At 41.5% G+C, this 17,974-nt stretch overlaps 1 protein-coding gene across 2 annotated transcripts in view; it reads right to left on the reverse strand.

The window, feature by feature from the left end:
• The window catches only part of VCAN (versican), a 249,752-nt gene that overhangs the window by 110,727 nt on the left and 121,051 nt on the right, over positions 1-17,974 (reverse strand). For both annotated transcript variants that reach the window (XM_033923290.1, XM_033923357.1), the window contains exons 8-10: positions 13,863-17,351; positions 3,408-3,521; positions 1,013-1,126 (exon numbers count right to left, since the gene is read on the reverse strand). In XM_033923290.1, the coding sequence (XP_033779181.1) occupies positions 1,013-1,126; positions 3,408-3,521; positions 13,863-17,351 (3,717 nt within the window). The remainder of the gene's footprint in view (positions 1-1,012; positions 1,127-3,407; positions 3,522-13,862; positions 17,352-17,974) is intronic.

The following is a 17,974-nucleotide window of genomic DNA, read 5'->3' on the forward strand; positions in this document are numbered from 1 at the left end:
TGAGGAAGATCATGTTCTGAAATACTTAGGAAGAAATGAGCCAATAAACCCTATTTTTAGAATGACTCCCTTTCTTGATGATACAAGTCTAAGGGATGCATGCATTTGTCAGTTTCAATAAAATATTAAAGTAAAGATATTTTTATAGAGAGGCAATATCTTACCAAGTTTCTGCAGTCTGGGTATCCTGGGACTATATATGAAAGTCAAGTGCTGACTTCATACTTAACAGTTAATTATGCACTATTGACATTGGCCTTAAAAGAATGGCTGACAGAAGTTTCCCTATTTAAAAACAAAGAACTAGATTTATTGGATGTTTGAGACAGCACAGAGCTCTGTTTCCTACAGCCCCATGAAGACTGATCGTGCTGGTGTCGACGTTCATGAAAAGCCTCATTACAAATGAAAATGTAGGCTGGTTGCATCTGGCAAGTTTTCTGCCATGCAAATTTGTAGGCACTCTAGCTAGTACTCATCAAAAATTATAATGCTTCTTACTTTTGCTATCATTTAAAAAAATACCTCTGCAATCCCACAGAAATCAAAGGTTCTCCAATTAGAAGCTCACTCCTTACCCCCATACTGGAACAATATGTCCTTGTACCACTCAGTATGTCTCTCGTTCTTCAAAAGGAATGAAAAGGGCCTAGTGAGATTAAGTTGCTGCCACTTTAATAAACGCACCCCACAACTGTGACCTCTTATTCTGGAAGTCAGGAAAACAGAGGTAGTCTGTAGACAGATGGCCCCTATCTTTCCACTTCCTCATGCCAAAAATCAGATTAAACATATCTAAACATATCTACAAGGTTGACTTTTGATGGGCGAGGTAGGAACTACAGCTGCAAATTTTGTACTCCAACGCAATAGTAAATTTGGTTAGCTATGATCAGTTCCAAGTAGGAGGAAGAGAAATCTAAGTAAAACAAAAAAACAGTTCAAATAGAAACTGAACACATGGAAACTTTAAACATTACATTAATACAACAATTATTGTTCAGCTTTTTACCTTGTTCACACAAAGCCCCTTGATAGCTTGGCAGACAGAGACAACTAAATGTATTGATACCATCAATACATGTGGCTCCATTTCGACAAGGGCTAGACTGGCACTCGTCAACATCTGCACCAAAACATAGGAACAATTTTAAATGCATACTGTATATTTAAAATAATAGAATTTCACTCCATTTCAGCAGTCAATACTCATAGTGGTGAATGTTAGTGCCTAATATAGAATCAAGAAGACATTTTGGAAGACAGGAGTAAGGAGGGTGACTGTTCTTTTCATCTTTATCCGAAGTCTTGATTTACCCCCCTCTTTTACGAAACTGTGATAGCAGTTTCTAGTGCAGAGATCAGCGATGAATGGCCTGCGCTGCTCCCGACGCTCAACAGAACTCTATGAGCGTCGGGAGCAGCACGGGCCATTCAGCACGGCTCCCCACACTAGAAACTGCTCTCGCAGTTTCGTAAAAGAAGGCCTTAGCCTTAGGGGTTTCCCATTGATGTATATACCAAATTAATTCAAGATGAAATGTTTGTGACTGCCTAACACCTGCAATAAATTATGCTGACCATACATAAAGCACTAAAAATAGTTTTACAGCAGAAAACAGAAAATGCTTAGTGAAGGAATTTTGCATGCTACTTTTTTTTTTATCTTGACTTTAATATGCAGCATTTTTGTAGCTATCAGTGGTACAGTAAGCATGATATATACCGTAGTTCCTTACTGTTTGGAATTTGAATATTCAAGTCAAAGTAGGACAGACTATGAATTCACTCTTATGAATACCTGAGCTCAATTCTAATAAATTGAAATCCTTGTGACACCATTCATATTGTCATTTTTATCCAGTGAAGACTATTACACTGATTTACATCTAGGTATGACCTGTTCAAAGATCTGATCTACCTACCTTCATATTCATGGAATTTATCAATATTCTTATCCAAATGAAACTGTCTGCATAAATCCAGATTTAAAAATACAGATAAATGTAGTTTCTTGTTGCGACTAAGATGGTTAAGGGATTGGAGGAGCTGCCATACAACGAAAGATTAGAGAAACTGGGCCTCTTCTCCCTCAAACAGAAGAGACTGAGAGGGGACATGATCGAAACATTCAAGGTACTGAAGGGGATAGAGTTAATAGATAAGGACAGGTTGTTCACCCTCTCCAAGGTAGGGAGAACGAGAGGGCACTCTCTAAAGTTGAAAGGGGATAGATTCCGTACAAACATAAGGAAGTTCTTCTTCACCCAGAGAGTGGTAGAAAGCTGGAACGCTCTTCCGGAGGCTGTTATAGGGGAAAACACCCTCCAGGGATTCAAGACAAAGTTAGACAAATTCCTGCTGAACAAGAACGGGCGCTGGTAGGACTAGTCTTGGTTAGGGTGCTGGTCTTTGACCAGAGGGCTGACGTGTGAGCGGACTGCTGGGCATTGGGGATGGGAGGGCAGGATGGGGGGAGGGGGACAGATCTGGTTTATGGTGAATTTGTGATGGAAATTGGAAATCACTCTGTACTGTTGTACACCTTTGCATTTCGGTGAGTTTGAATTTCTATTTGAAAAAGCAATAAAATATATTTGCAACAACAAAAAAAAATAATCATGGAGGTTATAGTGAGTTGTCAATTAATGGGTCAATTGGAGAAGTTCAATGTGTTACATTGTTCCCAATCTGGATTTCTCCCTTTTTTAGTACTGAGCCTGTGGTGGGTACATTGCTGGATTATATGCATTTTGTGATACACTGTGTTCTGCATTACTGATTGAGAGATTTTGTAAGACTCATGAGGCAGGCCCTTTGGTCGAAACACGTGCATATCGAGTCATTGAATCAGAGACATTGTAGTAATAAAGCACACTAGTTTCTTTGCACAGTTTGGTCGTGTGATACCTTCTTGTGGAGGGTGAGTCTCCTGTTTCGTGGTTGCCTTGTTTTCAGCACTATTTATTGGATCTGGCCATAAATACATATCTGGGCTTGTGCAAGCATTGTGAAATTAATCTGTTCACCTCTGTACACATGGTTCTGTGCCTTTTTGCTGTATATCTACTTTTAAAATATCAGAAATAAGAACTCTTAGCAATCAATTCTATTTTTTAGCCTGACAGCTTCCTCCTGATCCTTTAGATCAGGGGTGTCAAAGTCCCTCCTCGAGGGCTGCAATCCAGTCGGGTTTTCAGGATTTCCCCAATGAATATGCATGAGACCTATTTGCATGCACTGCTTTCATTGAATGCTAACAGATCTCATGCATATTCATTGGGGAAATCCTGAAAACCCGACTGGATTGCGGCCCTCAAGGAGGGACTTTGACACCCCGGCTTTAGACTTTCAACTCATTTGATCTATAGCTCATTTAAATAACAACTGTCAAACTGGCATCTTACCATCGTCACACTGCTCTCCGGAGTACCCTGGCATACATGTGCAGATGTAGAAAGAGCCTCGCGGGTAGCAGGTACCTCCGTGAAGGCAGGGACTTCCTTTGCATGGGTTTTCATCTGTGGTGGATTCAGAATGGACCAAATTTACAACATTGTCAACATGTTTCCTCAAATGATTCTCAAACTAACAGATTCTAATATACTTATAGAACTCATTTTACCTATCAACACTGTTGCACTTCCAGGTGTTTAAGATAACACAATGTTAAACTGTACTATAGTTTGCAGGACTTCTATGATGGGGTGTCAGAAAGAGATCTTTTACTGTGATAATAATTAATGTCTGCATACCACCTCAAGAAAGAGCTAACCACAGGGGCCCTGATTTTATAAAAGACATCTATAATTAGGCACCATGATCAGTGTGCCTAGCCGATCAAGGCACCTAACTTAATTTTTTAATTTGCTGATAGGCGCCTAACTCGGTAGACACCTACCACTTGGAAGTAGGCATCCACACTGAGGCACCTATTGGCAAGTAAGGGGTGGATTAGGGGCAGATTCAGGGTGGAGTTTGGGTGTGGATTGAATTAGGAGCTGGTAGGTGCCTACCTTATGCGCACCTAAGGATTTAGGGACTGATTCTATAAAGGGTGCCTATGGGAATGGCCTTAGGCACTTGGGCAAATCAGAGCCTTAGGCCCCTCCCAGTGCATTCCAGGATGCACCGGGAAGGGGAAGGCATCCCTCCTGCTGTCATCTGAATAAGGTATGGGGAGTCGGGTCATGGGTGTGAGGGGGTCCGGTTGTGGGGGTCCAGTTATGCTGAGGCAGGAGGGAGTGGGCTTCCCTCCTGATGATTTTTTTTAGTTTGGGGGCTGTCGTCGGGGGGGAGGGTCACGTTTTTTATGGGGACAGTTATTGTGTGTGTGTATTGTGTAACACATTCACATCTGTGTCCATTTTTTTTTTTTTTTAAGTTTTCCTGTCCTGCTTTTGGGCATCCTTGTTGCTCAGCTGTTCAGGCTTCCCCTGCCAGTTCTGTGCATATGTCAGTCGCTTTTCCAACAACTGATTGGATGGGATTGCGACAGACCTCCATGAAAGTCATTTGCCTGTTTGAACATCAATCACCATTTTCAAATTGGACATTTACCGTCCCCACAGCAACCCACAGGATTTGAACTGTGTTTTTAGAGATGATTCAGCATGGTCATTTCAGCACAGCCAGTTCAGTACGGCCATTTCAGAGTGGACTGTTTTACCTCTTCATATTAAGACACCCTCTCAAAGTCAACCTTTTACCTCAGAAGTCTTCCCACTGGACAACTTTCTCTTCCAATATAAAGAGAAATTTTACAATGCTCCCGATTGATCTGTGATGATGTCCCTCTCCCCCTCCTTTTTAATCCTTGAAGTCACCAGATGATGCAAAGGCAGGAGAAGATCACAGGTGGGTGAAGGGAAAGTAGCACCAATGGCGCAAGGGGGGCTATTTCCTCCCCCTCTTTCAAACCTTGTAGATTCAGCATTACAACGGCCACGATGAAATAGCCGTAATGTGCAAATGCGCCCTGACTTTATGACCTCTCATCAAACTATTCGTCACTGGTCTACCTTGGCTTTACTGAAAGGTAGGGCGATATCTCTTTTTTATAGTATCTTAAGAGATCACACCTTCACTTTTACGCCTCAATCCATGAACCACTGGGGCTCTATCTTAAAGACCACGCTTTCTGAAATAGATTGGGAACTCTTCTGGTCATCTACAAATCGTCCTCTATTATCCTCAAGAGTCTCGCAATCAATGTTCTTTGTTATGTGGAATGCAGTATGGACTTCGTTTCGAATGTGGAAAGCGAAACTGAAACAAGATCCTATCTGTTGGAACTGTTTGAAAGAGCCTGGAACTCTTGATCACATGCTTCTTCACTGCACTATGGTTCATTCCTTTTGGATTCGTATCTGGGACACCATAAAATCTATTACCAAATGTTCAGAACCTATTTCCATGGACATTATAATCCTTCGTTCTCAACACCCTTGCTTCGCACTATCAAACTGTCCTCCTAAACTCATTGACACCATGTTTGTGACAGCTCTTATGCACATTTTAAAAAATTGGAAATCATCCACATTACTAGACTACACCTTTTGGTGGAACTCTTTGAGCATGTACCATAAATTCGAATCATATGCATATGAAAAGAACATGATATCTCGTTTCTCTACAAAATTGATGCGAAATAAATCACCTTGGTCGTTCTTAGATTCATATGTTCATTCTGCCTCGTAGACACTTCTACCTCTCTCTTTTTCTCCCTCTTTCTCTTTCTCCTTCTTTACCTTTCTTTTTTCTTTTACTTCATCCTCACTTTCTTTTTTCTTTTACTTCATCCTCTCTGCTTATCTACCCTTTCTATTTCTTTTCTTAGCAGTTTCAAATACTCTGAATTCTTCTTAATAATTTGTTATATGCAAATGAATGCAATTACGGTTTCTTTTGTTTCTACATCACTATTTCTTATTCAATTTTCATGTACTTGAACTGCTTTCTGTATATTATTTATAATATTCAATAAAATTATTGAACTCAAAAAAAAAAAAAAAAAGAAATAGCCGTAGTTAAATGGCTATGCTGAACCGGGCTGGCTGAAACACCTCTGCTGAACTAGCCGTGCTGAATCATCCAGGACCCTCTGGGCCTGAGTACGGTTACCAGATTTTATGTGAGTAGAATATGCCCCCCCACCCAGTTCCACCCATCCCCGCCCCAGCGCTGCCCTCTGCTCCATCTGAGCCCCGCCCCCCACTGCCTGTTTGTCAGGTAGGAAGGCATCTGCACATGTGTGGATGTGATGATGTCACATGCAAGCATGCATGACATCACCACATTGCATCCGCGCATGCGCTGATGCCCCTCCTGATGCAATTTCTTTTCAAAACCCAGCCAAAGTGCCGGGTTTTGAAAAGCCGTCCAGATCCCTGGACATGTCCTCAAAAGGAGGACATGTCTGAGGAAATCCAAATATCTGGTAATCCTAGGCCTGAGTACGCACCTTGAGCAGCAGGCAGCAGAACAACACTAGAATAGTGTGAGAGTATGTGTGAAAGCAAGATAATACACATTTGCTTCTGTTGGGGTCACTGTCATATAGGGTTACCTGATTCTCCCGAAGGAAAATCCGGACCCACGGCCACACCCTCAGGCCAGCCCCATTCCGCCTGTGTCATGCCCCATTCCACCCAGCCCCTAGATGGCATCCGCACATGCGTGGACATGATACAATGACATCATGTGTATGTGATGTCACTGCATTGCGTCCGGGGGAAATCTGAACATCTGGTAACCCTACTGTCATATAAATTCAGCTTCCCTTTGAAAATATGGGCTGGATTAGTCCACTACTACAAATGTACTCGTGTTGTGTATACAAAGGGAAAGAAAGTTTTCAGTCTGGAGAATTTACTAAGGTAACTATTTAATGAACTATTTAATGAACTTGGGCAAATTTCCCTGAAAACTGCAACGCCATCTACTTAAATCTATCAAAAAAAAGTATCCTAAGACTCCAGCTAATCCAGAATACTGCAGCCAAACTGATCTTCTCAAAACGCAAGTCTGACCATGCCTCCCCACTCCTTGCCAAACTTCACTGGCTCCCAATAATCTCCAGAATCCATTTCAAATGTTCCTGCCTGGCTTTCAAGATCATTCACGGAATCCTGCCTCCTCTTATCCCACTGTCTTTCAACTCCTCCAGTCCCGACTCCTCCAGAACTGCCCAAAGGCTTAAACTAGCCTTCCCCTCTCCACGCGGCATCCACTATTCAGGCAAACTGGGAAAATCCCTTCTCTTTAAAATCACAGGTCTTTGGAACGACCTCACCACCCCGCTGCGGAACCTGAGCTCCCTTCAGTTATTCCGCAAACAACTGAAAACCTGGCTTTTCAGCAAATTGTAGCTCTATCCTTCCCCCCTTTCTCTCCCCCCTTCTACACATAAGTTCATGTAATCCTTTTTCTTCTTCTCTACCCACTATTTTAAGTTCTTGTAAACCGTGTCGAGCTCCATTCTCATGGAGATGATGCGGTATATAAATTTAAGGTTTAGATTAGATTAGATTAATATCACCTCCACTTTATTTAGGGCTCCTTTTATGAAGCCGCATTAGCGGTTTAACACATGTAATAGCGCACGCTAATTTGCCGGCCGTGCTAGCCGCAACCACCTCCTCTTGAGCAGGCGGTAGTTTTTCGGCTAGCGCAGGGGTTAGCGCGCGCTAAAAAAGTGCGTGCACTAAAGCCCTTACTGTATATCCTTTTGGAGGCCCCAAACAAAGCTAAATATGTTTTTTTCTTTTATTTGTTTCATTTGTGGGGCCTTTTTGCTGACATTTAGGCCCTGGTTCTATAAACGGCATCCAAGTCCTATGCTCTAATGCAGAAACCCATGCTGAACCATTAGCACAGACCACATTTAAATAAGGTCATCAAATGTGTTGCAGCATGCTAAAAAACAAAATGCTGTCAGGTGCTGTTTAGCGCCGAGAAAAATAATGCCAGGTACAGGGCAATGTTGGAAGGGTTGGTTGTAGGAAAAGATGTTCTCTCCAACCAACCCAACCATCTTGCCCTGACCAGGCTTCCAGAAAACCTTGACTCTGGGGGTCTAGTGGGACTCCCCCCTCCCTGAGGCAGAGGCAGATTCAGACCCCTGAGGCAGGCCCCAAGGGCACCCCCCCACCCCCCGGGGGCAGGCTCTGAGAGACTAGAGGTCTGCACTGGAACGAGGATCACGGGAATCCCGCGGGTCCCACGGGAATCCCCCCTAACCCACGGGACTCCCACGAGGAACCCCCTCTGGCCCACGGGACTCCCATGGGGATGGAAGGCTTTGGAAGCAGGGTTCATCCATATAATATAATGGACATGTCAGGCTTAGTAAAAGAGGGGGTTTATAAGTTAATTACCTGAACAGAAAACAATAAAAGGGTTCCACCAAAGAGATTCCATAAGGAAAACAGCAGCGCAAACACAAAAGAAACTGTGGAATTGATGATCCTGTCAGAAGTAATTGTTGCTTTTTATGGGGACGGTTGGGGATGGAGGTAATTCCTTGCGGGGGTGGGTGGGGACGGAGAGGATCCTGGCGGGGATGGGTGGGGATGGAGAGGATCCTGGCGGGGATGGGTGGGATTTCTGTCCCCGCACAACTCTCTATGAGAGACCCCTCCCATGGTAGGTTCTAAGAAACCCCCCCACTCAAGACTGATCCCACCAAAGGCATGTCCAGAGACCCCCCTCCTAGGTGGCCTAGGGACCCAACCCATGGCCCTAACATACCTTGAAGAAACCAGAGGCAGACTGGGAGGAGAGAAGAGGCATCCTTCTCTCCTTCCTCTGGAGAGTTGTCATCAAAATGGTACCACCCTGCCCCATCCAGTGCTTCTGGGACGTATTGGGTGAGACCTAACTTCCAAATAAGGGTTTGTGCGTGTGTGTGTGTGGGAGGGGGGCATGTTAAATATCAACTTTCCTGTCAGTGCCTGGGCCCAGTGGTCAAGCACTGACAGAAAAATAGTGCTGCGATTTTAATGCTGCATGAATTTGCATGCTCATTATTCTGAGCATGTCACACTGATTTTTCAGCGCTGGATTTGTGATAGTTTCCTCTACCACAAATCTTTTGAACATGAGCTCATCAAAGAGCTCTGAGGAAGACCACAGAGCAGAGCATTGCAGTAGTCCAAATGTTGCAACACGTAATTCTGCATAACCTGATGAAAGTTATGCACAGAAATCAAGTCTCAGAGCTTCAGCGCCAGTCTTAACCACCACAACAGTTTGTTGCTTAAAAGACAATGAGGAATCCAGTATCATTCGGAGGCTTTTAACTATCATTCAAATAGGTCATTTAAAATCATTGTACCAAAAGAAGACAGGAACATCAACATCATTTAGGTATGATCATTTACACCCGCCATTCATATGGTGGTTCCCAACCCTGTCCTGGAGGACTACCAGGCCAATCGGGTTTTCAGGATCGCCCTAATGAATATGCATGAAACAGATTTGCATGCCTGTGACTTTCATTATATGCAAATCTCTCTCATGCATATACATTAGGGCTAGCCTGAAAACCCGATTGGCCTGGTGGTCCTCCAGGACAGGGTTGGGAACCACTGGTATAGAGTAAGTGCATGCAACTGATTTAGTCACTAAAATTCCAACTTTTGCTAGTATTCTAGAACAGAATCTGAGCACCCAGATGCCATTATAGAATTTGCACTTAGCGCTTAAGTTTAGCAACATTTATAGATTTGCATCCATAATTATCTCATATATTATCATGCTGCCCAATATACAAAGCAATTTAAGCAGACAGGAAATGTTTCTGCCTGCTTAAATCTCTCAGGGCTGCCCAGCTGCTGATATTCAACAGCACTTAACCAGGCAGTGCTGCTGAATATCGGCTCTGACCAGTCAAAAAATAACAAAAAACTGGGTCAGTCAGGGAAATTAAAGGAGGCAGCACTGGGGAGAAGCCTGCAGTTATGTGGGTACCAGCACTCTCATAGCTAAGTGGGCCGATTTAGGTCAGGCAGACAGGCAGTCCTAATCCTACCTAAAATACCTCTCCCCCACAAAAAAATTTCTCCTTGAGCTTTAGATGCACTGCAGACAAATAGTTTAGAAAACAATCTAAAACCAAATGTCCAAGTGCCACTTTAAGCTGTTTTGGGGAGATTGTATGGTTTAAAAATGAGCTCCTTATTTACTAATTCCAGGTTACATTTACAACCACGGGGATGACCTTTCCGGATTTCTTTTTAGATGCATAATTCATCAAGTCGCTAGGGCTCGAGCACGAATTGATGGCACCTAACAGCATTATTTACCACAGCTCCCATTTTGGTGGTAATTCTATGAAAAGACATCTACATTTAGGCACCATTTATTCACATAAGCCCAAGGGTAGGCAATTCCAGTCCTCGAGAGCCACAGGCATATCAGGTTTTCAGGATATCCACAACAAATATGCATGAGATAGATTTGCATCTCAAGGAGGCAGTGCATGCAAATCCATCTCATACATACTCATTGTGGATGTCCTGAAAACCTGACCTGTCTGTGGCTCTCAAGGACCGAAATTGCCTACCCCTGACATAAGCCATTAGAATACTGGCATATATGCACATGTGTGTACAAGTACTCATGAGTATTCCAAATATCTGTGCCTATGTGCTCTTCTACAAATACTTGTTATATTGACAATAGGGCATACACATAGGTAGAGCCTGGGTATGTTATGCAGATAACTTATAGAATATTATAAGTTATATCCGTATCTCACCTACTATGCTAGTATTTTATAAAAGAAAGTAGGCACTTAAGCCCATATTCTCTAAACAATGCCTTAACTTAGGCACCGGTAGGCGCCCTACCAGCACCTAAGTTAAGTCCAAAATGCCGTTTAAAAGAGGACTTGAAAGAAAATTCAAGGCGCCTACCAGTGCCTAAAAGAATGGCACAGGAATTATGCCTCTTTAGGATTTTTATGGTATCTTACACCACTGTAGCAAATTAATCTGCAAAAACAGCAATATTAAATTATATTTTTATTTAAGATCGGTCTTTTCTCTTTTTAATAGAGTTCCTTTCTTTTAATATATTATATTGTAAACTGCCATGTACAGTTGTATGCTATGGCGGTACATCAAATTTTAATAAACATATACATAATAAACATAAACTGTATGCATGGCTAACGCCAGAAGTGGCATTAGGCGCCATAAAGCACCTATGTAGGTGTAATTCATGTCAAAGGTAGGTGCCTGAAATGTAGGCCTTGAAAGCCCTTGCCTACATTTTTGGCACCTACCTTTGCCGGAGATGCGATTTTCTAAACAGCACCATCATGTGATTGGCACGTGAACAGCAGCCACTTATAAGATGGCCGCCAGCAACAGCGCTGTTTAGAGAATCCAGGCCTTAGGGCCAAATTCTATAAGTGGCGCCTGGCTGAAAATTTTTTAAATTGAGCTCAACTAGCATTTTAATTGAAAACACTAGAACTCAATTTTAAAAAAATTAAAAATCCATTCAAGTTTTGCGTGAATTTTAGGTAGGCATCGCTAGGCACTTGGCAATGCCTAAACACAGGCACCTAGCGAAGCCTAACTGAAAAGTAGGCATGGTTAGGGAAGCACACTATAGGCATGGTTTGAGTTAAACACAGGTAGGTGCCTGTATTGTAGGCCAGAAAAACCCTGGCTTACATTACAGATGCCCACATTTTAGGTGCTTAGCTGTGCCTACTCAAATTTAAACATCGCTAAGCACGATTCTATAAATGGTGCCTAGATTTGATCGATGTGCGATAGATGCCATTTTTTCCTAGGTGACTATGATCTAGGCTCCATTTAAAGAATCTGGCCCTTACTTTCTGTTATAGCATAAGCTTCTATCAGGTGCTCTCAGGGTGCCTTTATAAAGGTGATGAGATATGAAATGCCATCTTTGTTTAATGGGTCCTATTTAATAATAATGTGTATTAATGGTATTAGCATACAGTAACTTGATAGAAGATGTTAAATTTTTGAGCAAAATGACTGGTTACATTGCATCTATTCAAAGCAATACTGGACCCAGATGTTCATTTCCGGGGGTGGGAGGGCTGGGGTAGATTTGCAGGCCCACACTGTTTCTCTCTGGCCTTCATGCACCCCTTCTTCCCCCCTCCCCCTCATTTATTTATTTAATTCATTCATTTTCTATTCCGCTTTCCCCAAAGAGCTCAGAACGGGTTACAGGTTAAACATATATAATATACAGTTAATAGGTTATGATTTGCACTGGATTTACCCTAATTTGACACATACTAGGGATCTAATACCAATATACATAATAAGCAGTTTACAGAATAAATTTGACATAGTTACAGTGCAAGATATATCAATATAAGTGGCTCCTGAGTATGGCCTGCTAGCACCGCTTTTATGTTAATATTAACTAGCTTGGCTGGCGGGAATGCCAAGCCCTGTCAGCAGAAGAGGTATTTTGCCTAAGGCCCTCCCCCCATACCCCATATCGTCTGAACAGCAAAAAGTCAACTGCATGTATGAGGTTCCAGGCTATGCTATAGTTCAGGCCTATATAGTTAACTTCATCTTTTTAAGATGTGGCAAAAAATACCTGTCATAAAGTTAACTAGATAACATTCCCGCCCCCCCTCCACCCAGCATTATATTGTGCTTGTTGCCAGTGACCGGCATTGAATATCCAGTTTCAATTTTGACCTCAGCAACTTAACCAGTTAAACCAATATTCAGTACTAACTGTTTATGTGATTAGCAGTTAAAGATAAGCCTGCTATTTATGTGGCCTATTTTAACTACTAAACAGCTGGTTTGGCACTTTATCCACGCCTATGTCACACGATATAGTCGGTAGCTGCTAGTGACTAAGCATGGATACTCAGTGGGAGATAACCAGCGCCTTTGTCCTGAATCTTACCTACGTAGATGCTTTACGGTGCCTATCACCACTTCCGGCATTAGCCATGCCTATAGTGGCATTAGGCACTGGTAGGCACCTCTGGAAGCGAGATTCTGACACCATTTGTTTAGCGCCGGTAAGCGCTTTGAATTTTCATTTAAGTTCCATTTAAAATGACATTTCCCTCTTAACTTAGGCGTAGGTAGGGCACCTACTGGTACCTAAGTTATGGCGCTGTTTATAGAATTTCCCTCTAAAAATCCATTCCTGGCCAGTTAGGCCCTCCTTTACAAAGCTGCACTAGTGTTTTTAGCGCTGGCCACGGAGGTAAGAACTCCGACGTTCATAGGAATTTTATAAGCGTCGGAGTTCTTACCACCGCGGCCGGCACTAGAAATGCTAGCACGGCTTTGTAAAGGAAGGGGTTAAATAGTTTTGAATATCAGACAGATTATCTTTATCCAGGTATCTTCAAACAAGCAAAATTAGGGCTGTATTGCTGATATGCGCTTCTGTTAATACAGTGGTTCTCAATCCTGTCCTGGGGACCTCCCAGCCAGTCGGGTTTTCAAAATACCCCTAATGGATATTCATGAGAGAGATTTGCATACCTGCCACTTCCATTATATGCAAATCTCTCTCATGCATATTCATTAGGGATATCTTGAAAACCCGACTGGCCGGGGGGTCCCCAGGGTTGAGAACCACTGTGTTAATGCATGCTATTTTATTGCTAGTTTATTTTATTTTACTCAGGTCCCATATTACACAATGACACCTACTTGTAGGTTAGTTATAAAATAATGTATGTTTTCAGGTAATTATGATCCTTAATTATCTATAATTCTGAATAACCAGTTAAAATAATCTCAGTATTTAAAAATCAAAATAATTTTTTTTATTGAAAAGTTAATAATATAAGAGAAAAAAACTCTCTAAACATATTTGAGACTTACCTGGTATATAAATATCTGTTCCTTCAAATGGTCCTTCACTGATGCGAGTCAGATAATCACTTCCATTAGTAACTTTCAAAAGGACAACGGAAGGTGTTACAGCACCAGTAGAATGAGTCACTTCTGAGCTTTCTGTGGTATCTTCAAGAATGCCTTCAGCTGATCTGGTTCCAGTTTCAACAACAGAAGATACGGTTGATGACTCTTTTTGTACCAGCAAAGCAGTTTGTGTTTCTCGAGAGACATCTGCAGAGGGTGTTGGCAAAGAAGATGTTTTATCAGGTGTGTAGTCAGATACAGGCTCTGTCACATCAGAATGATCATCTGTTGCAGGCTCATAAATCTGTGGTGTATAATCATCATCTTCTGGTTGCCCAGGTACAGTTTCCTCTGTGCTTGATAGTGTCAGCTCAGTAAAACTGGAAACACTTTCGCTGGAAATATCTTCTGATTCTGCAGGCAAATCAGTATGGTTGGACAAATCAGTATCGGATGGCTTGTAGGTTGCTGCCATATCAGAGCTAACTTCTTTAAATATTTGTTCTGGAGGTGATTTGGGTTTGTGAGATGTCAAAGTACTTGATATTTCTGGATGTTCAGAGTCTCCATTAACTAAGATCACAGTTATGGGAGATTTGGGAGTTTGGTCATCAGAAATTGATGTTGCTGAAACTACTTCCTCGGGTATTGCTAATGTGGGGCCTCTTTCTGTATAGACTGCTCCAGTGGATGATTCTCTTATGCTTTGTGAAAAAACTTCTGGGGAAATTCTGAAGGTTGTTTCATCTGATGTATAACCATGTGTCTGAGTTACATCCTTAACTGTGATATCAGTACCTGCCAAAACATCACCAATTTTTGTTTTGTCAACAAAAGCTGAGATTTTTGAGTCTTCTCTTGACTCTGAAGGAGTAGAGGTTGTTTCATGTATCAATTTATCTTCCGTAATGAATTTTAGCTGTGTGATGGCTGGACTTTGTGAAATTGTTTTTCCATCTGGCTGTGCAGGCAGCCTAGAAGTAGCCAATGGCCTGTCTGTAACGATCGCCTCTGCTCTGTCTGTAACATCTTCAGATGGTAGAATTTCAATACCTGATCCTTCTCCAGAACTTTCATAGAAGCTTGCAGGAGGTATTAAGTGCATGGATGTTGTGACTAATTTAGTAGTTTCAAAACTATGTGTTCCACTAGCAGTTATCATTTCTTTTCCTATCTCCTGTGAAAATTCCTTTATAGAATGATCTTCCACAGAAATTTTAACGGTTTTGGTTGATATTGAAGTAATAGGGGCAATTGTTCCAGTTACTTCTTCTGCATCCACTGGAGAATCTACTTTAATTTCTTCACTAGATTTTCTAGTGGGTTTAGGACTCTGGCTTAGTAGGTCTTCTGGTTTGCCGGTTGAAACTTTCAACTTTGTGCTGTCAGGTTCCAGTGTTCCAGTGCTTGAAGTGATGCTGCTATCCTTGGTACTGATGATCCGCTGATCATATCCAGAACTTTGGTCTGGTAAAAATGATTCCTCCTGTGTTAAAATTATGTGAGTAACACTTGCATCTTTGCTTTCAAGTTTTGTGGATTCAGTTGATAATGTGACATGGGCATCAGAAATAGAGATTGTTTTTTCACTAACATGTGTGTCAAATGTATAAATCTTCTGATCTATTTTTTCTATACTTGGGCTAATGGCAACAGGAGCTAATGCAGAATGTAGGTCAGCAGTAAAATCTATACCAGAGCCTTCCTCTACAAAGGGGATTTTCATTGTACGAGCAGAATCAGGACTGAAGCTTGCACTTTCAATTTCTGAGGACTCTGTTACCGGTATTCTACTGCTGATAAATGCAATTGGTATAAGATCATCTGGTGAAGATGCCTCCCCAGAAGACTCTATAAATTGGACCTCTTGTTGACTCTGAGTAGGGGACACTGCTAAATCTTTTTTAGAATCAAAGATAGACTGTTCTCCTGGAGAAACGATAGTTGGGATGACAGTTCTTTCCAAATCATGTACTTTCACAGTTGGTGAACTAAAAATGTCCTGTGAAGTCTGACTTTTACTTTCAGCTTCTCTAGATTGCCATTCAAATTGTGAACTAGGGCTCCTGGTGACAGATTCAGCACTGCTAAATGCCTTTTGTGTATGCCTTTGTGAAATGAACACTGTGGTGCTGCCGATTGCTTTGATTTCTTTACCAGAGACTGTCTCTGTAACAGTAATATCCTCGGTGGGTGCCAGAGAAGGCCTAGTATCTAAAGAGCGAGACTGTGATGATTCTGTTGCAGTTTCTATTCTGCTGGTACTGAATTCATCAGCAGATCCCTCTGTAATGTCACTTTCTATTAACATGTGTGGTTCAACAGTAGATGAATACTCCTTAGTTGAAATTATTGCGCTCTTGCCAGTAGTGCTGCTAATCTCTTTTCCTTTAATTACTTCTGCAGAAGATTTAGTGGCAGTATGTTCTGGCTCGGAGAGCACAGAGATCGTGCTGGCTTGTTTTTGTAATGAAATTGTCCCTAAATCACTTATAGTCACATCTGTAGGTTGTGCAGTGCTAGTGTTCACAAAAACCTTTACAGAATGTATCTTGGTTGTTACAGAATCTACAAGATCTTCAACAATACCTCCAGAGCCTTCTGTTTCTAGAATTGAAGCGGGGCTTGCCAAAATCTTTACAAGATGAGGCAATGTTCTTTCAGTAAGACTCTCTACTGAAAACACATCCGATTTAACAGTTGATTTAGACTCTTCAGAAGGGATAGATGCTTCTTTAGTTGACATTATTTCTTTTGTACTTGTGTAATGTGTAGCAGCATCTGAAAATACCGTAGCGGTCGGTGTTAAAACAGCAATCTCTTCTGAACCTTTGTGCACGGTTAGTTTCATGGTTCCAGAGACAATCGTACTAGGTAAGTCAGCATCACCTGAAGATTCTGCAGACAAGTAGTCAGGAGCTTCAGTTGAACTTTGCTCAAATTCACATCCAGCTATTGTTGATTCTTCTTGAGGGGTTGTGCTCTTGGACTGCACTTCGAGGTCACGACTTAAATCAGGATGCCGTACTGTAACAACTTCTGTAGGTGTCAGTGTGACTTGTAGGGGCTCTTTTAGTTTAGATTCAGTGTCAGAGACTGCAATAGTGCTTGTGTCACTGGTTTCCTGGCTTTGGATAATCGTTATGTTTTTAGAATGCGTCACGCTCTCAACTTGGTCCCGTCTTGCTTCCTCTGCTTTTGTGTCTTTAGGCGCAGTAGTGACCTCTTGTTTTCCATTAATAAACCTTAAAGTTGGAGAAGTTGTGGGTAGAGTGGCATTTTCACAATCCAGCTCCTCCTCTTCATCTGAATCTACATGTAGAATATCAATTAAAATAGGAACATGGTCACATTCTTCTTCCTCACAGTCTTTCTCTTCTGACTCTTCTGCCTCTTCTGACCCTTCAGCTTTTGATTTAGTTAGTACATCTAGAAGTGGGTGTAAGGGATCTGAAACACAAAGGAAAAAAAACAAACATTTCTCATAATCAGTTCTTGGAAAACATGACAAGATCGCACACATATATTATAATTGGGGAAACTCTGTACCAAAAGAGTAAATATTCTACACACATTATTAATGCATTGAAACCTGCATTATTTTGGCCTGAGAACCGCTTAGATCTGCTTTGTCAGTATAGCCAATTCAAAATAAATAAACAAATAAAAAATTATTTTCCAGAACAATACAATACAATCACCATCTTTGACTAATAAATCATCAAACTGTACCACAGGAAAAAAAAAATCTTATTCAAAGATGTAAAATTCAAATGTGAACTGCTGAGCATAAAGGTACCAAAAATGGTGTTACAAATAACAGATTTATTATGCATTTATTTTAAAATTTCTTGTCCGCATAAAACCTATGCAGATGACAATAAAACATATATAAAATATCTGCAACATAATCACAAATAACAAACATGCATCTACTAAACATCAATAGCTATATATACTATATAAACCCCATTTTACTAAGCCGTGGTAAAGATTTCTACCGTGGCCCAGAGCGCTAAATGCTCTGACACTGCTTTGACTTTCATAGAATTCCTATGAGCATCGGAACACTT

This window comes from Geotrypetes seraphini, chromosome 1 (assembly GCF_902459505.1).
Source record: "Geotrypetes seraphini chromosome 1, aGeoSer1.1, whole genome shotgun sequence".
Taxonomy (NCBI): Eukaryota; Metazoa; Chordata; class Amphibia; order Gymnophiona; family Dermophiidae; genus Geotrypetes; species Geotrypetes seraphini.